Source organism: Bombina bombina, chromosome 2 (assembly GCF_027579735.1).
Source record: "Bombina bombina isolate aBomBom1 chromosome 2, aBomBom1.pri, whole genome shotgun sequence".
NCBI classification, from domain to species: domain Eukaryota; kingdom Metazoa; phylum Chordata; class Amphibia; order Anura; family Bombinatoridae; genus Bombina; species Bombina bombina.
In genome coordinates this window covers 357,641,535-357,657,683 of record NC_069500.1, presented here as the reverse complement: position 1 = coordinate 357,657,683, position 16,149 = coordinate 357,641,535, and the positions used below count along the sequence as shown (strand labels likewise).

General features: G+C 39.7%; 1 protein-coding gene across 1 annotated transcript in view; it reads right to left on the bottom strand.

Moving 5' to 3' along the window:
- MLXIP (MLX interacting protein) overlaps positions 1-16,149 on the bottom strand; it is a 254,388-nt gene that overhangs the window by 107,376 nt on the left and 130,863 nt on the right. The window contains exon 4 of the mRNA XM_053701754.1: positions 12,345-12,434. Coding sequence (XP_053557729.1) covers positions 12,345-12,434 — 90 coding nt within the window. The remainder of the gene's footprint in view (positions 1-12,344; positions 12,435-16,149) is intronic.

Genomic DNA, 16,149 nt, shown 5'->3' with positions numbered 1-16,149 from the left:
ATGCAAACTACATAAACATCCATTCCATTGTCTGAGCATGCATAACTGCAGAGCTCTCAAATGGAATCAGGCAAAGGGAATGATGTCCATGGAAGCGACCATCAGACCAATTACCTCCATACATTGAGCTACTGATGGCCGAACAGTAGACTGCAGAGAGAGGCAAGAATCTTCGATTTTCTGATTTCTGTCAGAAAAATTGTCATAGGTAGGGAATCTATTATGGTTCCTAAGAAAACCACTCTTGTAGCTGGAACAAGGGAACTCTTCTTCAGATTCTCTTTTCATCTGTGGGAACGTAGAAAAGACAACAAGATCTTTGTATGAGAACTGGTGATGATCCCTGTCGATGGGAACATGAAGATACGCATCCTTCAGGTCTATGGTCGTCATGAACTGACCCTCTTGGACCAAAGGTAAAATTGAAAGTATGGTTTCCGTTTTGAAGGACGGTACCCTGAGAAACTTGTTGACACACTTTAGGTCTAAAATGGGTCGAAAGGTTCCCTCTTTTACGGGAACCACAAAAAGATTTGAATAGAATCCTAGACCCTGGTCCCTTACTGGAACTATCACTCCCAGGGAGGAAAGGTCCTGAACGCAGTTCAAGAATGCCTCTCTTTTTACCTGGTCTGCAGATAATCTTGAGAGGTAGAATCTGCCCCGGGAGGGAAAATTTTGAATTCTATTTTGTAAACCAGAGATCCTATGTCCACAGCCCAAGGATCTGGGACGTCTCGTATCCACGCTTGACAAAAAAAGGGAACGTCTGCCCACTTGATCCGATCCCGGATCGGGGGCCGACCCTTTGCTGACACACTCAGCTGAGGGTTTCTTTGATTGCTTCCCCTTTTCCAAGACTGATTGGGCTTCCAAGAAGGCTTGGATTGTTCTTGCTTTGAAGCGGGAAAGGAAGACTTTTTACCTTTGAAGTAAGAAAGAAACTAAAATTACTTTAGGTCTGTTCTTCTTGTCTTGTGGTAGAATAGACCCTTTTCCACCCGTAATATCAGAAATTATTTCTGCCAGACCAGAAGCTTGGACTTGGAGGTAACATCAGTTGACCAAGATTTTAGCCACAAAGCCCTGCGGGCTAAGACAGTGAAGCCAGACATCATGGATCCCAGTCTAATAACTTGCATGTTAGCATCAGAAATAAAGGAATTGGCTAGTTTAAGAGACTTAATCCTATCTTGGATCTCCTCCAACGGAGTCTCTACTAAAATTGATTCAGACAAGGCGCTGCACCAATAAGATGCTGCTCTTGCTACTGTGGCAATACAAACTGAAGGTTGCCATTGAAGACCTTGATGATCATACATCTTTTTCAAATAAGCCTTTTTGTCCATGGGATCCTTAAAGGAGCAGCTATCCTCTATAGGGATCGTAGTTCTCTTAGCCAGAGTAGAAATAGCCCCCTTCTACTTTAGGCACCGTGCGCCATGAATCTTTAATGGAGTCAGCAACAGGAAACATCTTTTTAAAGACGGGAGACAGGAATCCCTGGTTTCTCCCATTTCTGTGAAAAATTCTCCGTCACACGGTATGGAACAGGAAACCCTTCCAAAGAGGAAGGAACATTATAGTATTTATTAAGTTTACTAGACTTCTTAGGGTTGACAACGACAGAAGTGTCAGAGTCGTCCAAAGTAGCCAATACCTTCTTTAACAGTACATGAAGGTGTTCAAGCTTAAATCTGAAGTTTACTTCTTCAGTATCAGATGAAGGAATTATACTGTCTGAATCTGAGATTTCACCCTCAGAGGCTACCGACGTATCCTCCTCATCAGTCTTATGAGGGAGGGCAACCTACGTAGCAGTAGATGGGACAGAAACCTTACTATCTGAATGTCTAATTTTCCTCTTCTTTTTTCCCAGCATAGGAAAAACAGATAATGCTGCAGATACCGCAGAAGATACCTGTTCAGCAAACTTTGCAGGCAAATAAACTCCTCCAGGAGGCTGAGAGGAACTGCAGGGCACTGTATGAGACGTCATAGAGGCTTGGGACGTGGGAGGAGAAAGCTGTGGCATTGCCTGAACAGCATCATACTGAGAGACAAAAAGTTTCTTTACATTTCAAAGTCCTTTTTAAGCATGAGGAACAAAATTGCATGGGTAACACGATTTGGACCTCAAGACACAAACATTTGTCCATAGGAACAAACTCCTGCTCCATGACTAAAGCTTAAGGGATTCCCAGAAATAATGGAAAGACAAGAGGATTTTAAAATAAATATTTCAAATTAGACACTGTCACATTAAATGTATTACATTTTTACACTGTCACTTTAAAATGTATACAGAGAGGAATAGCGCTCAAAAATGTACCCCTCAAATAGGACCTCTGCACCTCAGCAGGCTGAGGTGCTCTACCTGCCCCACTGGAGGAATAAAATTGACAGTCGATTTCAAAGTCCTTTCCTTCTCACAGAAAAGACATCATGCAGCCAGCACCACTCCGATACAGATCTCAGAATGGAAGAGAAGGTGGTCATGTGACTGGCTAAAAAGAAACTGCACAGTGAAGAAAAAGCGCGTGTCTCTGAAGTTGAGTCAGACTAGAGCCGCAAACTGACAAATATAAACTGCAGTTTGAAACAAATTTACCAGTCATTCCTCTGACTTATCGTTTGGAAACAAATAGTAAAAAAACAGCCTCTTTGATTTCCTAAAATGTATAATACTAAATCCCCATTAAGCTTGACTAAAATAAACAGAGCCACACATTTTTTTAGATTAACTCCTCCTATGCCATAGAAGAAAATTAACCCTCTAAGTCTCCAATTCACATATATTAGTGCCTGCACACTGCCAGAATAAAATCCTTTATTAAGGATTAATGTGCCAGATAAATAATGCAGAGGAAAACTCTTAAGTGTAAGCCCCCAGTACCTAGAAGACCAAAGCACTTACCTGCCATCTAGCTGTCCGGCAGGGAGACAGCTCACATACACATACTTCTTACAGAGATCTGTAGAAAAAAGAAAGACCAGAGTAACCAACTCTTTCTATAACAAGGGCAGAAATATGTTAGGAAACAAAAGTAAGGACCACCTCACAACTCCTTAACTGCTTAAAAGCCACCACTACTCTACTGAAGAGATTGATGTGGACTCAGCTAGACCCAAATCCTTGCTTGCGGGGAAAAGTACCCAAAAAAAGAATTAATTTCTTCAGACACCAAACTTCACCTCCTCCATTGACAGAGGCAAAGAGAAGGACTGGGGATTATGGGTAAGGGAGTGACACTTAACAGCTTTGCTGTGGTGCTCTTTGCCTCCTCCTGCTGGCCAGGAGTGATATTCCCACTAGTAATTGGAATGATGTCGTGGACTCTCCATATCTTAGGGGAAGAAAAAAACAAAACAAAAAAAACACAACTTATGCTCCTCGTAAAGTAGCTTAAATTAAAAAAATCAATAAATAAAACATACTAGGCCAAAGCACGCAAAGCCTATAAAAAAAGCAGTAACACAACCACTTAGATGGAAAGGATTGCAAACTGCACTGTAGATGGATAGTTAAAACAACAATTTATTAGTTACAGTTTAAAAATGAAAGCACACATCATAGTAATTACACCCAAGCACACAGGAGAGGCTGCTCTCCGACGTGTTTCCTGCTACAAAAAGCACTTCATCAGGGATAGCAGCTGATTCCCTGTACTGCCCTTTATACCGGTATATTTAATTTAATTTAACCCCTTCGGCACCTGAACACATTTCAATTTTCACAACAGTATGTGATGTGTTGTTGGCAGATAAATATCAATTTATTTTAAGTGTCAGAGGGGCTACATCACTACCGGACTAAAGGGCATATTTGCATACTCTATTAAGAACAAAGGTAATAGAAATGAAAAAATAAAAACATTAATATACTATTCTAGATGTCTGATAAGGAGAAATATTTACATAATTCGATTAATGGGGTAAACTTAGTATATATATATTATTTGTGAGAAAGGATATATGTATATGTAGCGTTACCGAAGTACAATCTGATACAAGCTACTTTTTACTTTTCAGCGCGTATGGAACAGAGTGACAGAGTTTTTATATTTCTTATGATACATATGCAATATTATTTGTACTAATTTTTTGCATATATTAGATATTAGATATTATATGCCTTAATAATTTCATTTCAGGCTTCATAATACTAAATTTGGAGATAAGGGTAAAAAATTTTGGGGACTTTCAACAGAGTATAATTCTACATAATTCAGATTAGATCTATATACCTGTGTACAATTTAAGATCCCAAATTTTATTCATTCCCTTAGGACTACCAGTTTCTAATTTAAAGATCCAGAAAGCTTCCTTTTTGTTTAGTTTAGCTAATCTATCTCCCCCTGTATTGAGTTTGGGAATCCTATTACTTGAAATTGAAAAAATGACAGAATCTGTTCTAACATGGTTTTAGTGTATGATTGGCCTACTCGATGTTTCGCAAAATGCTTGACCACCGGCGTTTTTGGCTCCAAAGCTTCCAAAGACAAAAGATGTTCTCGTATACGATCCTTTATGGGTCTTATAGTTCTTCCTGTATACTGACAGCCACACATTTTGCAAGAAATCAAGTAGACCACATAGTCAGACTGACAAGTAAAATGTCTATAAATTCGAAATTCACTTTTAGTAATGTGAGACACAAAGAATTCACCTGGTTTCACATATTGACAAGACTTACAAGGTCTGACTCCACATTTAAAAGTCCCATTCTTAGATCTAAGCCAGCTTTCTGTCCTAGGCATAGATAGTGTATCTGATTCTGAAAAATTCCTATTTACATATTGACTCAACGTCTTAGCCCTTCTAGAGACGAATTTAACACCATTGGTCGAAATATTAGTTAGTGTAGGTTCTTTCTCCAAAATCGGAAAAGATATCTTTTGACTATATTACATATCTTGTTATATTGTTGGCTATATTGTGTAGAGAATACAATAGTCTCCTCAGAGTTCTTAATTCTAGGTTTATATTTGTCCTGAAGTAGTTCATTCCTATCCATTAACCTTACATTCTCTTGTGTAGTTAGTAAAAGATTCTTATTATAGCCTCTCTTTGCTAGACATGCATTTAGGAGATTTGCATGTTTATCATAGTCCTTAATATCACTGCAGTTCCTGCGTAGCCTCATAAATTGGCCTTTGGGAATGGCCATTTTTAAGTGTTTGGGATGGTTAGACTCCGCTCTTAAGATGGTATTGCCAGCTATTTTCTTTCTGAATGCCTCCATTGCTACTGTTTTACCCTCTTCCTCTACTTTTATCGTTAGATCAAGAAAACTAATGCTTTCTTTACTCCAACTATAGGTAAATTTGAGATTCATGCTGTTATTATTCAATGATTTCACAAATTCATCAATTTGTGACACATTCTCCTGCCAGATTCTCAACACGTCATCGATAAATCTAGTGTAGAATTTAATGTTGTCCTTAAAGTGATTAAGGTCACCAAATATTTTAAACAATTCAAAGTAGCTAAGGTATATGTTAGCATATGAAGGGGTGAATTTCGCCCCCATAGCTGTACCCCTATGCTGTAAATACATTTTGCCTTCAAAAACAAAGTAATTATGGGTTAGTAAATAGCCAACATCATCAACCAGGTAACTAATGAAGATGATATCAAAGTTCGTATAAAACTTTAGTGTCTCTTCCAAGGCTAATAAGCCTTGGCTGTGTGGAATGCAGGAGTATAATGAAACTACGTCTATGGTGAGAAAGAGACATGTATCGTCTAATTTTAGGCCCTCTAGTTTTCTGAGAAAGTGTTTTGTATCACGTAAATAGCCTGGCATGTTGGTTACAATGGGCTGCAAAAATTAATCTACCCATGCTCCTAATTTTTCACCTAGCGTACCAATTGTAGAAATGATAGGTCTGCCTGGTGGCTTAGAGGGATTCTTATGAATTTTTGGTAAGTGTTTAAAGGTGGAGATAACAGGGAATTTTACTAGCAATGCATCTGCAGTTTTTTCATTTAGGATACCCAATTTTATCCCCTCCTCTAGAATACTCTCTAATTCTTTAACAAATTTTATAGTGGGATTAAACGTAAGTGGTCTATAGGTGTCATTGTCATTTAATTGGTTAAGGGCCTCCATCACATAGGAGATCCTATCTTGGACCACTATGGACCCACCCTTATCTGAATTGGTAATAACCAGATTTTTATTTAGTTTTAAGTCTTGTAATGCCCTCCACTCTGTTCCAGATAAGTTATTAGATCTTCTTGTTTTCTGATGTTTCTCTCTTTCACAGTCATAGAGTTTAGTCAATTCCTGTTCAACAATAGTATGGAATAATTCTATATTGTCACCTCTAGACTGTGAAGGGTAGAAATGTTTGTTAGTGTATTTGATATTACTTTTGGGGATAATATGTAGATGGATAGTTAAAACAACAATTTATTAGTTACAGTTTAAAAATGAAAGCACACATCATAGTAATTACACCCAAGCACACAGGAGAGGCTGCTCTCCGACGCGTTTCCTGCTACAAAAAGCACTTCATCAGGGATAGCAGCTGATTCCCTGTACTGCCCTTTATACCGGTATATTTAATTTAATTTAACCCCTTCGGCACCTGAACACATTTCAATTTTCACAACAGTATGTGATGTGTTGTTGGCAGATAAATATCAATTTATTTTAAGTGTCAGAGGGGCTACATCACTACCGGACTAAAGGGCATATTTACATACTCTATTAAGAACAAAGGTAATAGAAATGAAAAAATAAAAACATTAATATACTATTCTAGATGTCTGATAAGGAGAAATATTTACATAATTCGATTAATGGGGTAAACTTAGTATATATATATTATTTGTGAGAAAGGATATATGTATATGTAGCGTTACCGAAGTACAATCTGATACAAGCTACTTTTTACTTTTCAACGCGTATGGAACGCGCTCATATGCTAACATATACCTTAGCTACTTTGAATTGTTTAAAATATTTGGTGACCTTAATCACTTTAAGGACAACATTAAATTCTACACTAGATTTATCGATGACGTGTTGATAATCTGGCAGGGGAATGTGTCACAAATTGATGAATTTGTGAAATCATTGAATAATAACAGCATGAATCTCAAATTTACCTATAGTTGGAGTAAAGAAAGCATTAGTTTTCTTGATCTAACGATAAAAGTAGAGGAAGAGGGTAAAACAGTAGCAATGGAGGCATTCAGAAAGAAAATAGCTGGCAATACCATCTTAAGAGCGGAGTCTAACCATCCCAAACACTTAAAAATGGCCATTCCCAAAGGCCAATTTATGAGGCTACGCAGGAACTGCAGTGATATTAAGGACTATGATAAACATGCAAATCTCCTAAATGCATGTCTAGCAAAGAGAGGCTATAATAAGAATCTTTTACTAACTACACAAGAGAATGTAAGGTTAATGGATAGGAATGAACTACTTCAGGACAAATATAAACCTAGAATTAAGAACTCTGAGGAGACTATTGTATTCTCTACACAATATAGCCAACAATATAACAAGATATGTAATATAGTCAAAAGATATCTTCCGATTTTGGAGAAAGAACCTACACTAACTAATATTTCGACCAATGGTGTTAAATTAGTCTCTAGAAGGGCTAAGACGTTGAGTCAATATGTAAATAGGAATTTTTCAGAATCAGATACACTATCTATGCCTAGGACAGAAAGCTGGCTTAGATCTAAGAATGGGACTTTTAAATGTGGAGTCAGACCTTGTAAGTCTTGTCAATATGTGAAACCAGGTGAATTCTTTGTGTCTCACATTACTAAAAGTGAATTTCGAATTTATAGACATTTTACTTGTCAGTCTGACTATGTGGTCATTTCTTGCAAAATGTGTGGCTGTCAGTATACAGGAAGAACTATAAGACCCATAAAGGATCGTATACGAGAACATCTTTTGTCTTTGGAAGCTTTGGAGCCAAAAACGCCGGTGGCCAAGCATTTTGCGAAACATCGAGTAGGCCAATCATACACTAAAACCATGTTAGAACAGATTCTGTCATTTTTTCAATTTCAAGTAATAGATAGGATTCCCAAACTCAATACAGGGGGAGATAGATTAGCTAAACTAAACAAAAAGGAAGCTTTCTGGATCTTTAAATTAGAAACTGGTAGTCCTAAGGGAATGAATAAAATTTGGGATCTTAAATTGTACACAGGTATATAGATCTAATCTGAATTTTGTAGAATTATACTCTGTTGAAAGTCCCCAAAATTTTTTACCCTTATCTCCAAATTTAGTATTATGAAGCCTGAAATGAAATTATTAAGGCATATAATATCTAATATATGCAAAAAATTAGTACAAATAATATTGCATATGTATCATAAGAAATATAAAAACTCTGTCACTCTGTTCCATACGCGCTGAAAAGTAAAAAGTAGCTTGTATCAGATTGTACTTCGGTAACGCTACATATACCCTTTCTCACAAATAATATATATATACTAAGTTTACCCCATTAATCGAATTATGTAAATATTTCTCCTTATCAGACATCTAGAATAGTATATTAATGTTTTTATTTTTTCATTTCTATTACCTTTGTTCTTAATAGAGTATGTAAATATGCCCTTTAGTCCGGTAGTGATGTAGCCCCTCTGACACTTAAAATAAATTGATATTTATCTGCCAACAACACATCACATGCTGTTGTGAAAATTGAAATGTGTTCAGGTGCCGAAGGGGTTAAATTAAATTAAATATACCGGTATAAAGGGCAGTACAGGGAATCAGCTGCTATCCCTGATGAAGTGCTTTTTGTAGCAGGAAACGCGTCGGAGAGCAGCCTCTCCTGTGTGCTTGGGTGTAATTACTATGATGTGTGCTTTCATTTTTAAACTGTAACTAATAAATTGTTGTTTTAACTATCCATCTACAGTGCAGTTTGCAATCCTTTCCATCTAAGTGGTTGTGTTGCTCGTTATTTCAGCGTTGGGAAATCGCTGTACTGAAAGGATTGTGCATTCAGCCTAGGCTCTGAGGTGATAGTGCAAGTGTAAGTGCTGCTGGTAACGTGCAATCAATTGAGCTGAACATCAGGTGCGTACAGCGTTCCAAACACAAGGAGATTAACAGAGTTTGCTAGCATCACGCTTCCCCTCCCTGCAGTGAGTAGGACCGACAGGACGAATAGTCTGAAGTTACAAGGTATTGTCCGGTGTGGGGGTAAACTGCCTAAACTTTGTGAAGAACTTGTTTGTTCCTTGTGATGAAAAGATAAGGAATTTTTTGCTATAGACTGTACCTGTGATTTGGTGTAATAGCGAATTAATACCTGCTGGTTCATATGCTCTACATGTTCACTTATACCTTGAGGCTCTGTAACTGAGACGTCACTTATATTGAGTATACCAGGTTGTGATACGCATCAAGAGTTGGAAGTGAATATATAAAGTCACCTATCTTCTATGCACACAGCATATACATATTTTACAGAATCACTATACGCTTGCACATTAACATCACTCAGAGTGAATCTAGCGACTAATACCGTTTTGCCGACAATAGTGTATTTTATAATCTTTGTATGAATGTTGATGCTAAAAAAAGCAGTAGACTACTGCTTTTTTTATTTAGGCTTTGCGTGCTTTGGCCTAGTACGTTTTTTTTAAAACAATTTTTTAATTAAGCTACTTTAGGAGGAGCATAAGTCATGTTTTTTTTGTTTTGTTTTTTTCTTCCCCTAAGATATGGAGAGTAGTCTCCACACCCGAAGTCTGGATAGCGCTCAGCTGAGTAGGAGGGCGCACACAAAATATGGTTTTAAAAAAAAAAAAAAAGAAAAGAAAAGAAAAAAAAGATTAGAGTGCCAAAACCAGACATGCGCATACTAAAGGGCATGCGTGCACTAACCCGAAAGTTGAAGCACGGGAAAAAGAATCTGTACCCAGGCTATATATATTATAAATATATAACGTTTGTATGCACCGTACTGTGACCGGTGCTGACAAGCCGGCTAACACTCACACAGTGGTTAGTACACTGGTGTCTGTAGTATACTGCGTCTGGATGAAGGTCAGGTGATTCTGTCTGACTCCGTGTTGGGTCAATCACTTTCTTTACCAACGTGAGATTACTATGTTAGATTCACACTGCAAACAATGTGACCGACCTTGACCCTTGCAAATTGAAGATAAAAGCAAAGGACAACTTCCGTGAAAGTAAAAAGATATTTATTCCATACAAGTACCGCTACGCGTTTCTCGACCGTAACTGGTCGTTTCCTCAGGCATGAAATAATGGAGGAAACGACCAGTTACGGTCGAGAAACGCGTAGCGGTACTTGTATGGAATAAATATCTTTTTACTTTCACGGAAGTTGTCCTTTGCTTTTATCTTCAATTTGCAAGGGTCAAGGTCGGTCACATTGTTTGCAGTGTGAATCTAACATAGTAATCTCACGTTGGTAAAGAAAGTGATTGACCCAACATGGAGTCAGACAGAATCACCTGACCTTCATCCAGACGCAGTATACTACAGACACCAGTGTACTAACCACTGTGAGTGTTAGCCGGCTTGTCAGCACCGGTCACAGTACGGTGCATATTCATTTGGTAAGCATTTTTGATCCATTTCAACTTGCATTTTGTTCAAACTTTATTACGCTATGTGGCGCCCTCTTTTTCAACTCTAATCCTACAGAATCCCCACACCGAGGATCAGAGGAGCTGCCATCACGGAACAGCAGCCACCACGGAACTGCATTCACTCCACTCTTCTCGTCTCACAGGAGCCATTTGGCATTATCAATCTAATCATCTTATTGACGGTTTGTGCATTGACTGATTTACACATTTTCTAGCGCACCCCAATTGTTTGGATCCCTCCCAGGATTCCAAATTTGTCTCATATAACGTTTGTAGCCTAGTTTGGGCAATTGAGTGTCATATAAATAAAAATATGATACTTGCCAACAGACACTCATCTACTATTAAAAATATTAGTGGAAAGTCAAACCAGTACTAGAGGTTTTGGAATAAGAGTATATTGTAGAGGCAAAAAGACAAGTCCCTGTAACCACTATGGAAGGTTTGTGAGAAAATTTCCCATGAGTGGAAAAAGAGCCACTAACAAAACCCCATATACAGTCCTCTGACAAACACTGTACTCTGAAGGTAAAATAGGTCTCAACATAGACTGTAAGCCCCTCTCACTGAAGAATCATCTTCATTGTTTACCTTCCTCTAGTGAAGGCAAAGACAAGACTGGTTTCTGCTAAGGCGGGGGACGGGTTTTATAGAACTCTTGGGGTTTGGGAATCTTTGCCTCCTCCTAGTTGTCAGGAAATTCCCAGGAATAATGGATTGTGGTCTCTCAACACGTCTATGAAAGAAAACCATTAATAAAATTAAATTGTGCTTTAGACAGAACAAATGGTTATAATTTGACAAAGTATTATACTGCCCCTCCACCCCCACTACTTCTCAATGCCATTGGGTTGGCCACGTTTTCTGTAGAGAACACTGCTAAAATATGTATAGTTATGGATAGCCCGCTCCTGATAAGGGATTTTCCAATAATTTAAATTATAAAAATACAGTTTTTTTCCCCCTTCAATTTAAAAAACAAAATCACTGCTATATCTAGCAGTAAAGAGAAATTGTGGTGAATGGTCAAGTATATAATGTTTCCAAAAAACAAAATCAAAATAGGAAGAACCATATTGTCTTCATGCAATTATCCATTAGAGGTTATTGATTTCAAAGAATGCAATGCTGGACATTCAGCCAAGGGCTATCTAGTGATCCATATTAGTACAAGTCTGTAGTCCATTTATCCTACAAAAACAGTAAGAACCAGAGTGAGATAGAGGGGTTAAGTGATAGAATAAAGAAATTCTTACCTGCAGTCTGGGACAAAAACATATGAACAGACAGCAGCCAGCATAGCTAAGCAATTTGGCATTTGATGAGGGAATCAATGTAAGATAAAGATGCTTAGGGAAGTAATGTATTACAGATAGGACAGATTTTTCATAATTATCATCTTATTGATGGAGTTTCTTGTATTTTGGGGAAATGTAAAGAAATAATCCACTGCAATGTCCCACTGTTTATCCTCAAACTGATCTGATATTTTATTAGTGTAGCCTTCAAAATCAGCTGCACCTCACTAACACCACCCAGATAAATGTAACCTACATCTGGGATGTAGGATCTCAAGCAGGCAGATTTGGCTGCATTTTTTAGCTGGACTGTTAATATTATCCAGGACACAAAATACAAAAAGTAACATCAATTTCTGAACTGTTCTAAACCTCTCAAAGAAGCATCACGGGCTTTACTTACAAGATAATGCAAGATTTAGTTACCCTTTTTTTGAAGTATGTTCTCCACTTGTGATACTCCCGTACAACTATTTCAATTCGCCTTTTCCAGTATTTTCCTTCTGTGGCAATAGCCTGAAGGGTTAAAACAGACAGATTAAAAACAACATTTATGCTTACCTGATAAATTTCTTTCTCTTGTGATGTATCCAGTCCACGTGTTCATCCATTACTTGTGGGATATTCTCCTTCCCAACAGGAAGCTACAAGAGGACACCCACAGCAGAGCTGTCTATATAGCTCCTCCCCTAACTGCCACCCCCAGTCATTCGACCGAAGACAAGCAAGAAAAAGGAGAAACTATAGGGTGCAGTGGTGACTGTAGTTTAAAAATAAAAAACACCTTAAAGTGACAGGGCGGGCCGTGGACTGGATACACCACAAGAGAAATAAATTTATCAGGTAAGCATAAATTTTGTTTTCTCCTGTAAGGTGTATCCAGTCCACGGGTTCCCAATACCAAAGCTTTAGGACACGGATGAAGGGAGGGACAAGGCAGGCACTTAAACGGAAGGCACCACTGCCTGCAAGACCTTTCTCCCAAAAATAGCCTCCAAGGAAGCAAAAGTATCAAATTTGTAGAATTTAGAAAAAGTATGAAGCGCAGACCAAGTCGCCGCCTTACAAATCTGTTCAACAGAGGCCTCATGTTTAAAAGCCCATGTGGTAGCTACCGCTCTAGTAGAATGAGCTGTAATTCTTTGAGGAGGCTGCTGGCCAGCAGTCTCATAAGCTAAACGGATTATGCTTCTCAGCCAAAAAGAAAGAGAAGTTGCCGAAGCCTTTAGGCCTCTCCTCTTTCCAGAGTAGACGACAAACAATGCAGATGTTTGACGAAAATCCTTAGTAGCTTGCAAATAAAACTTTGAAGAAGGATTAGGACACAGTGACGGAACAACAATTTCCTGATTGATATTCCTATTAGATACTACCTTAGGGAGAAACCCATGTTTGGTACGCAAAACTACCTTATCTGCATGGAAGATCAGATAAGGGGAATCACACTGCAAGGCAGATAACTCTGAAACTCTTCGAGCCGAAGAGATAGCTACTAAAAGCAGAACTTTCCAAGATAAAAGCTTGATATCTATAGAATGCAAGGGTTCAAACGGAACCCCTTGAAGAACTTTAAGAACTAAATTTAAACTCCATGGCGGAGAAACAGGTTTAAACACAGGCCTGATTCTAACCAAAGCCTGACAAAACGCCTGAACGTCTGGAACATCAGCCAGGCGCTTGTGCAAAAGAATAGAATTTACACCAATGAAGATATTTACACCATATCTTATGATAGATTTTCCTGGTGACAGGCTTTCGAGCCTGAATCAAGGTATCAATGACCGACTCGGAGAAACCACGTTTTGATAAAATCAAGCGTTCAATCTCCAAGCAGTAAGACACAGAGAAATTAGATTTGGATGGTTAAATGGACCTTGGAGTAGAAGGTCCTGCCTCAGCGGCAGAGTCCATGGTGGGAAGGATGACATATCCACCAGATCCGCATACAAAGTCCTGCGTGGTCACGCAGGCGCTATCAAAATCACTGAAGCTCTCTCCTGCTTGATCTTGGCAATCAGACGAGGGAGGAGAGGAAATGGTGGAAACACATAAGCCAGGCTGAAGGACCAGGGCGCTGCTAGAGCATCTATCAGCGCTGCCTGGGGATCCCTTGACCTGGACCCATAACAAGGAAGCTTGGCGTTCTGACGAGACACCATCAGATCCAGTTCTGGTTTGCCCCAAAGTTGAATCAGCTGGGCAAATACCTCCGGATGGAGCTCCCACTCCCCTGGATGAAAAGTCTGCCGACTTAGAAAATCCGCCTCCCAGTTCTCTACTCCTGGGATATGGATAGCTGAGAGATGGCAAGAGTGAACCTCTGCCCATAGAATTATCTTGGAAACCTCCATTGTGATACTGTCCGACTGAAATCTGATGAACTTGGCCGCAGCTAGTTGAGGCCAAGCCTGAAGAGCATTGAATATCGCTCTTAGTTCCAGAATGTTTATCGGAAAGTGGGCTTCCTCCTGAGTCCACGAACCCTGAGCCTTCAGGGAGTTCCAGACTGCGCCCAGCCCAGAAGGCTGGCATCTGTCGTCACTATAGTCCACTCTGGCCTGCGGAAACTCATTCCCCTGGACAGATGGACCCGAGATAACCACCAGAGAAGAGAATCCCTGGTCTCTTGATCCAGATTTAACAGAGGAGACAAACCTGTGTAGTTCCCATTCCACTGGTTGGGAATGCAAAGTTGCAGTGGTCTGAGATGTAGGCGGGCAAACGGAACTATGTCCATTGCCGCTACCATTAGGCTGATAATTTCCATACACTGAGCCACTGATGGCCGAGAAGTGGAATGAAGAGCACGGCAAGAAGTTAGAAGTTTTGATATCCTGACTTCTGTCAGATAAATCTTCATTTCTACTGAATCTATCAGAGTTCATAGGAAGGAAACTCTTGTGAGATGAGAGAACTCTTTTCTATGTTCACTTTCCACCCGTGAGACCTCAGAAAGGCCAGAACAATGTCTGTATGGGACTTGGCGATTTGAAAAGTCGACGCCTGAATCAGAATGTCATCTAGGTAAGGGGCTACCGCTATGCCCTGCGGCCTTAGAGCCGCCAGAAGGGACCCTAGAACCTTCGTAAAGATTCTTGGTGCCGTGGCTAACCCGAAGGGAAGAGCCACAAACTGGTAATGCCTGTCTAGGAAGGCAAACCTGAGAAACTGATGATGATCTCTATGAATCAAAATGTGGAGATAAGCATCCTTTAAGTCCACGGTAGTCATATATTGACCCTCCTGGATCATAGGGAGGATGGTTCGGATTGTCTCCATCTTGAAGGATGGGACCCTGAGAAATTTGTTTAGGATCTTGAGATCCAAGATAGGTATGAAAGTTCCCTCTTTTTTGGGAACTATAAACAGGTTTGAATAAAAACCCAGCCCCTGTTCCTCTCTTGGAACTGGGTGGATCACTCCCATAACCAGTAGGTCTTTAACGCAACGTAAGAATGCCTCTCTTTTTATCTGGTTTACAGATAGTTGTTAGAGATGAAATCTCCCCTTTGGAGATGAACCTTTGAATTCCAGAAGATATCCCTGGGAAACAATCTCTAGCGCCCAGGGATCCTGGACGTCTCTTGCCCAAGCATGGGCGAAGAGAGAAAGTCTGCCCCCTACTAGATCCGGTACCGGATCGGGGACTACTCCTTCATGCTGTCTTAGAGGCAGCCGCAGGTTTCTTGGCCTGCTTCCCCTTGTTCCAAGCCTGGTTAGGTCTCCAGACTGGTTTGGACTGGGCGAAATTCCCCTCTTGTTTTGCATTAGAGGAAACTGAGGCTGCGCCACTCTTGAAGTTTCGAAAAGGAAAGAAAATTATTCTGTTTGGTCCTTAACTTATTGGACCTATCCTGAGGAAGGGCGTGACCTTTTCCTCCAGTAATATCAGAAATGATCTCCTTCAGACGGGGCCCGAATAGGGTCTGTCCCTTGAAGGGGATGTTAAGAAGCTTAGACTTTGAAGTAACGTCTGCTGACCAGGACATAAGCCATAGCGCCCTACGCGCCAAAATGGCAAAACCTGAATTCTAAGCCGATAGTTTGGTTAACTGAAAAACGGTGTCAGAAATAAAGGAATTGGCTAACTTAAGAGCTTTAATCCTGTCTAGAATGTCGTCTAGCGGAGTCTCCACCTGTAGAGCCTCCTCAAGAGACTCGAACCAAAAAGCCGCTGCAGCAGTAACTGGGGCTATGCATGCAAGAGGCTGGAGAATAAAACCTTGATGAA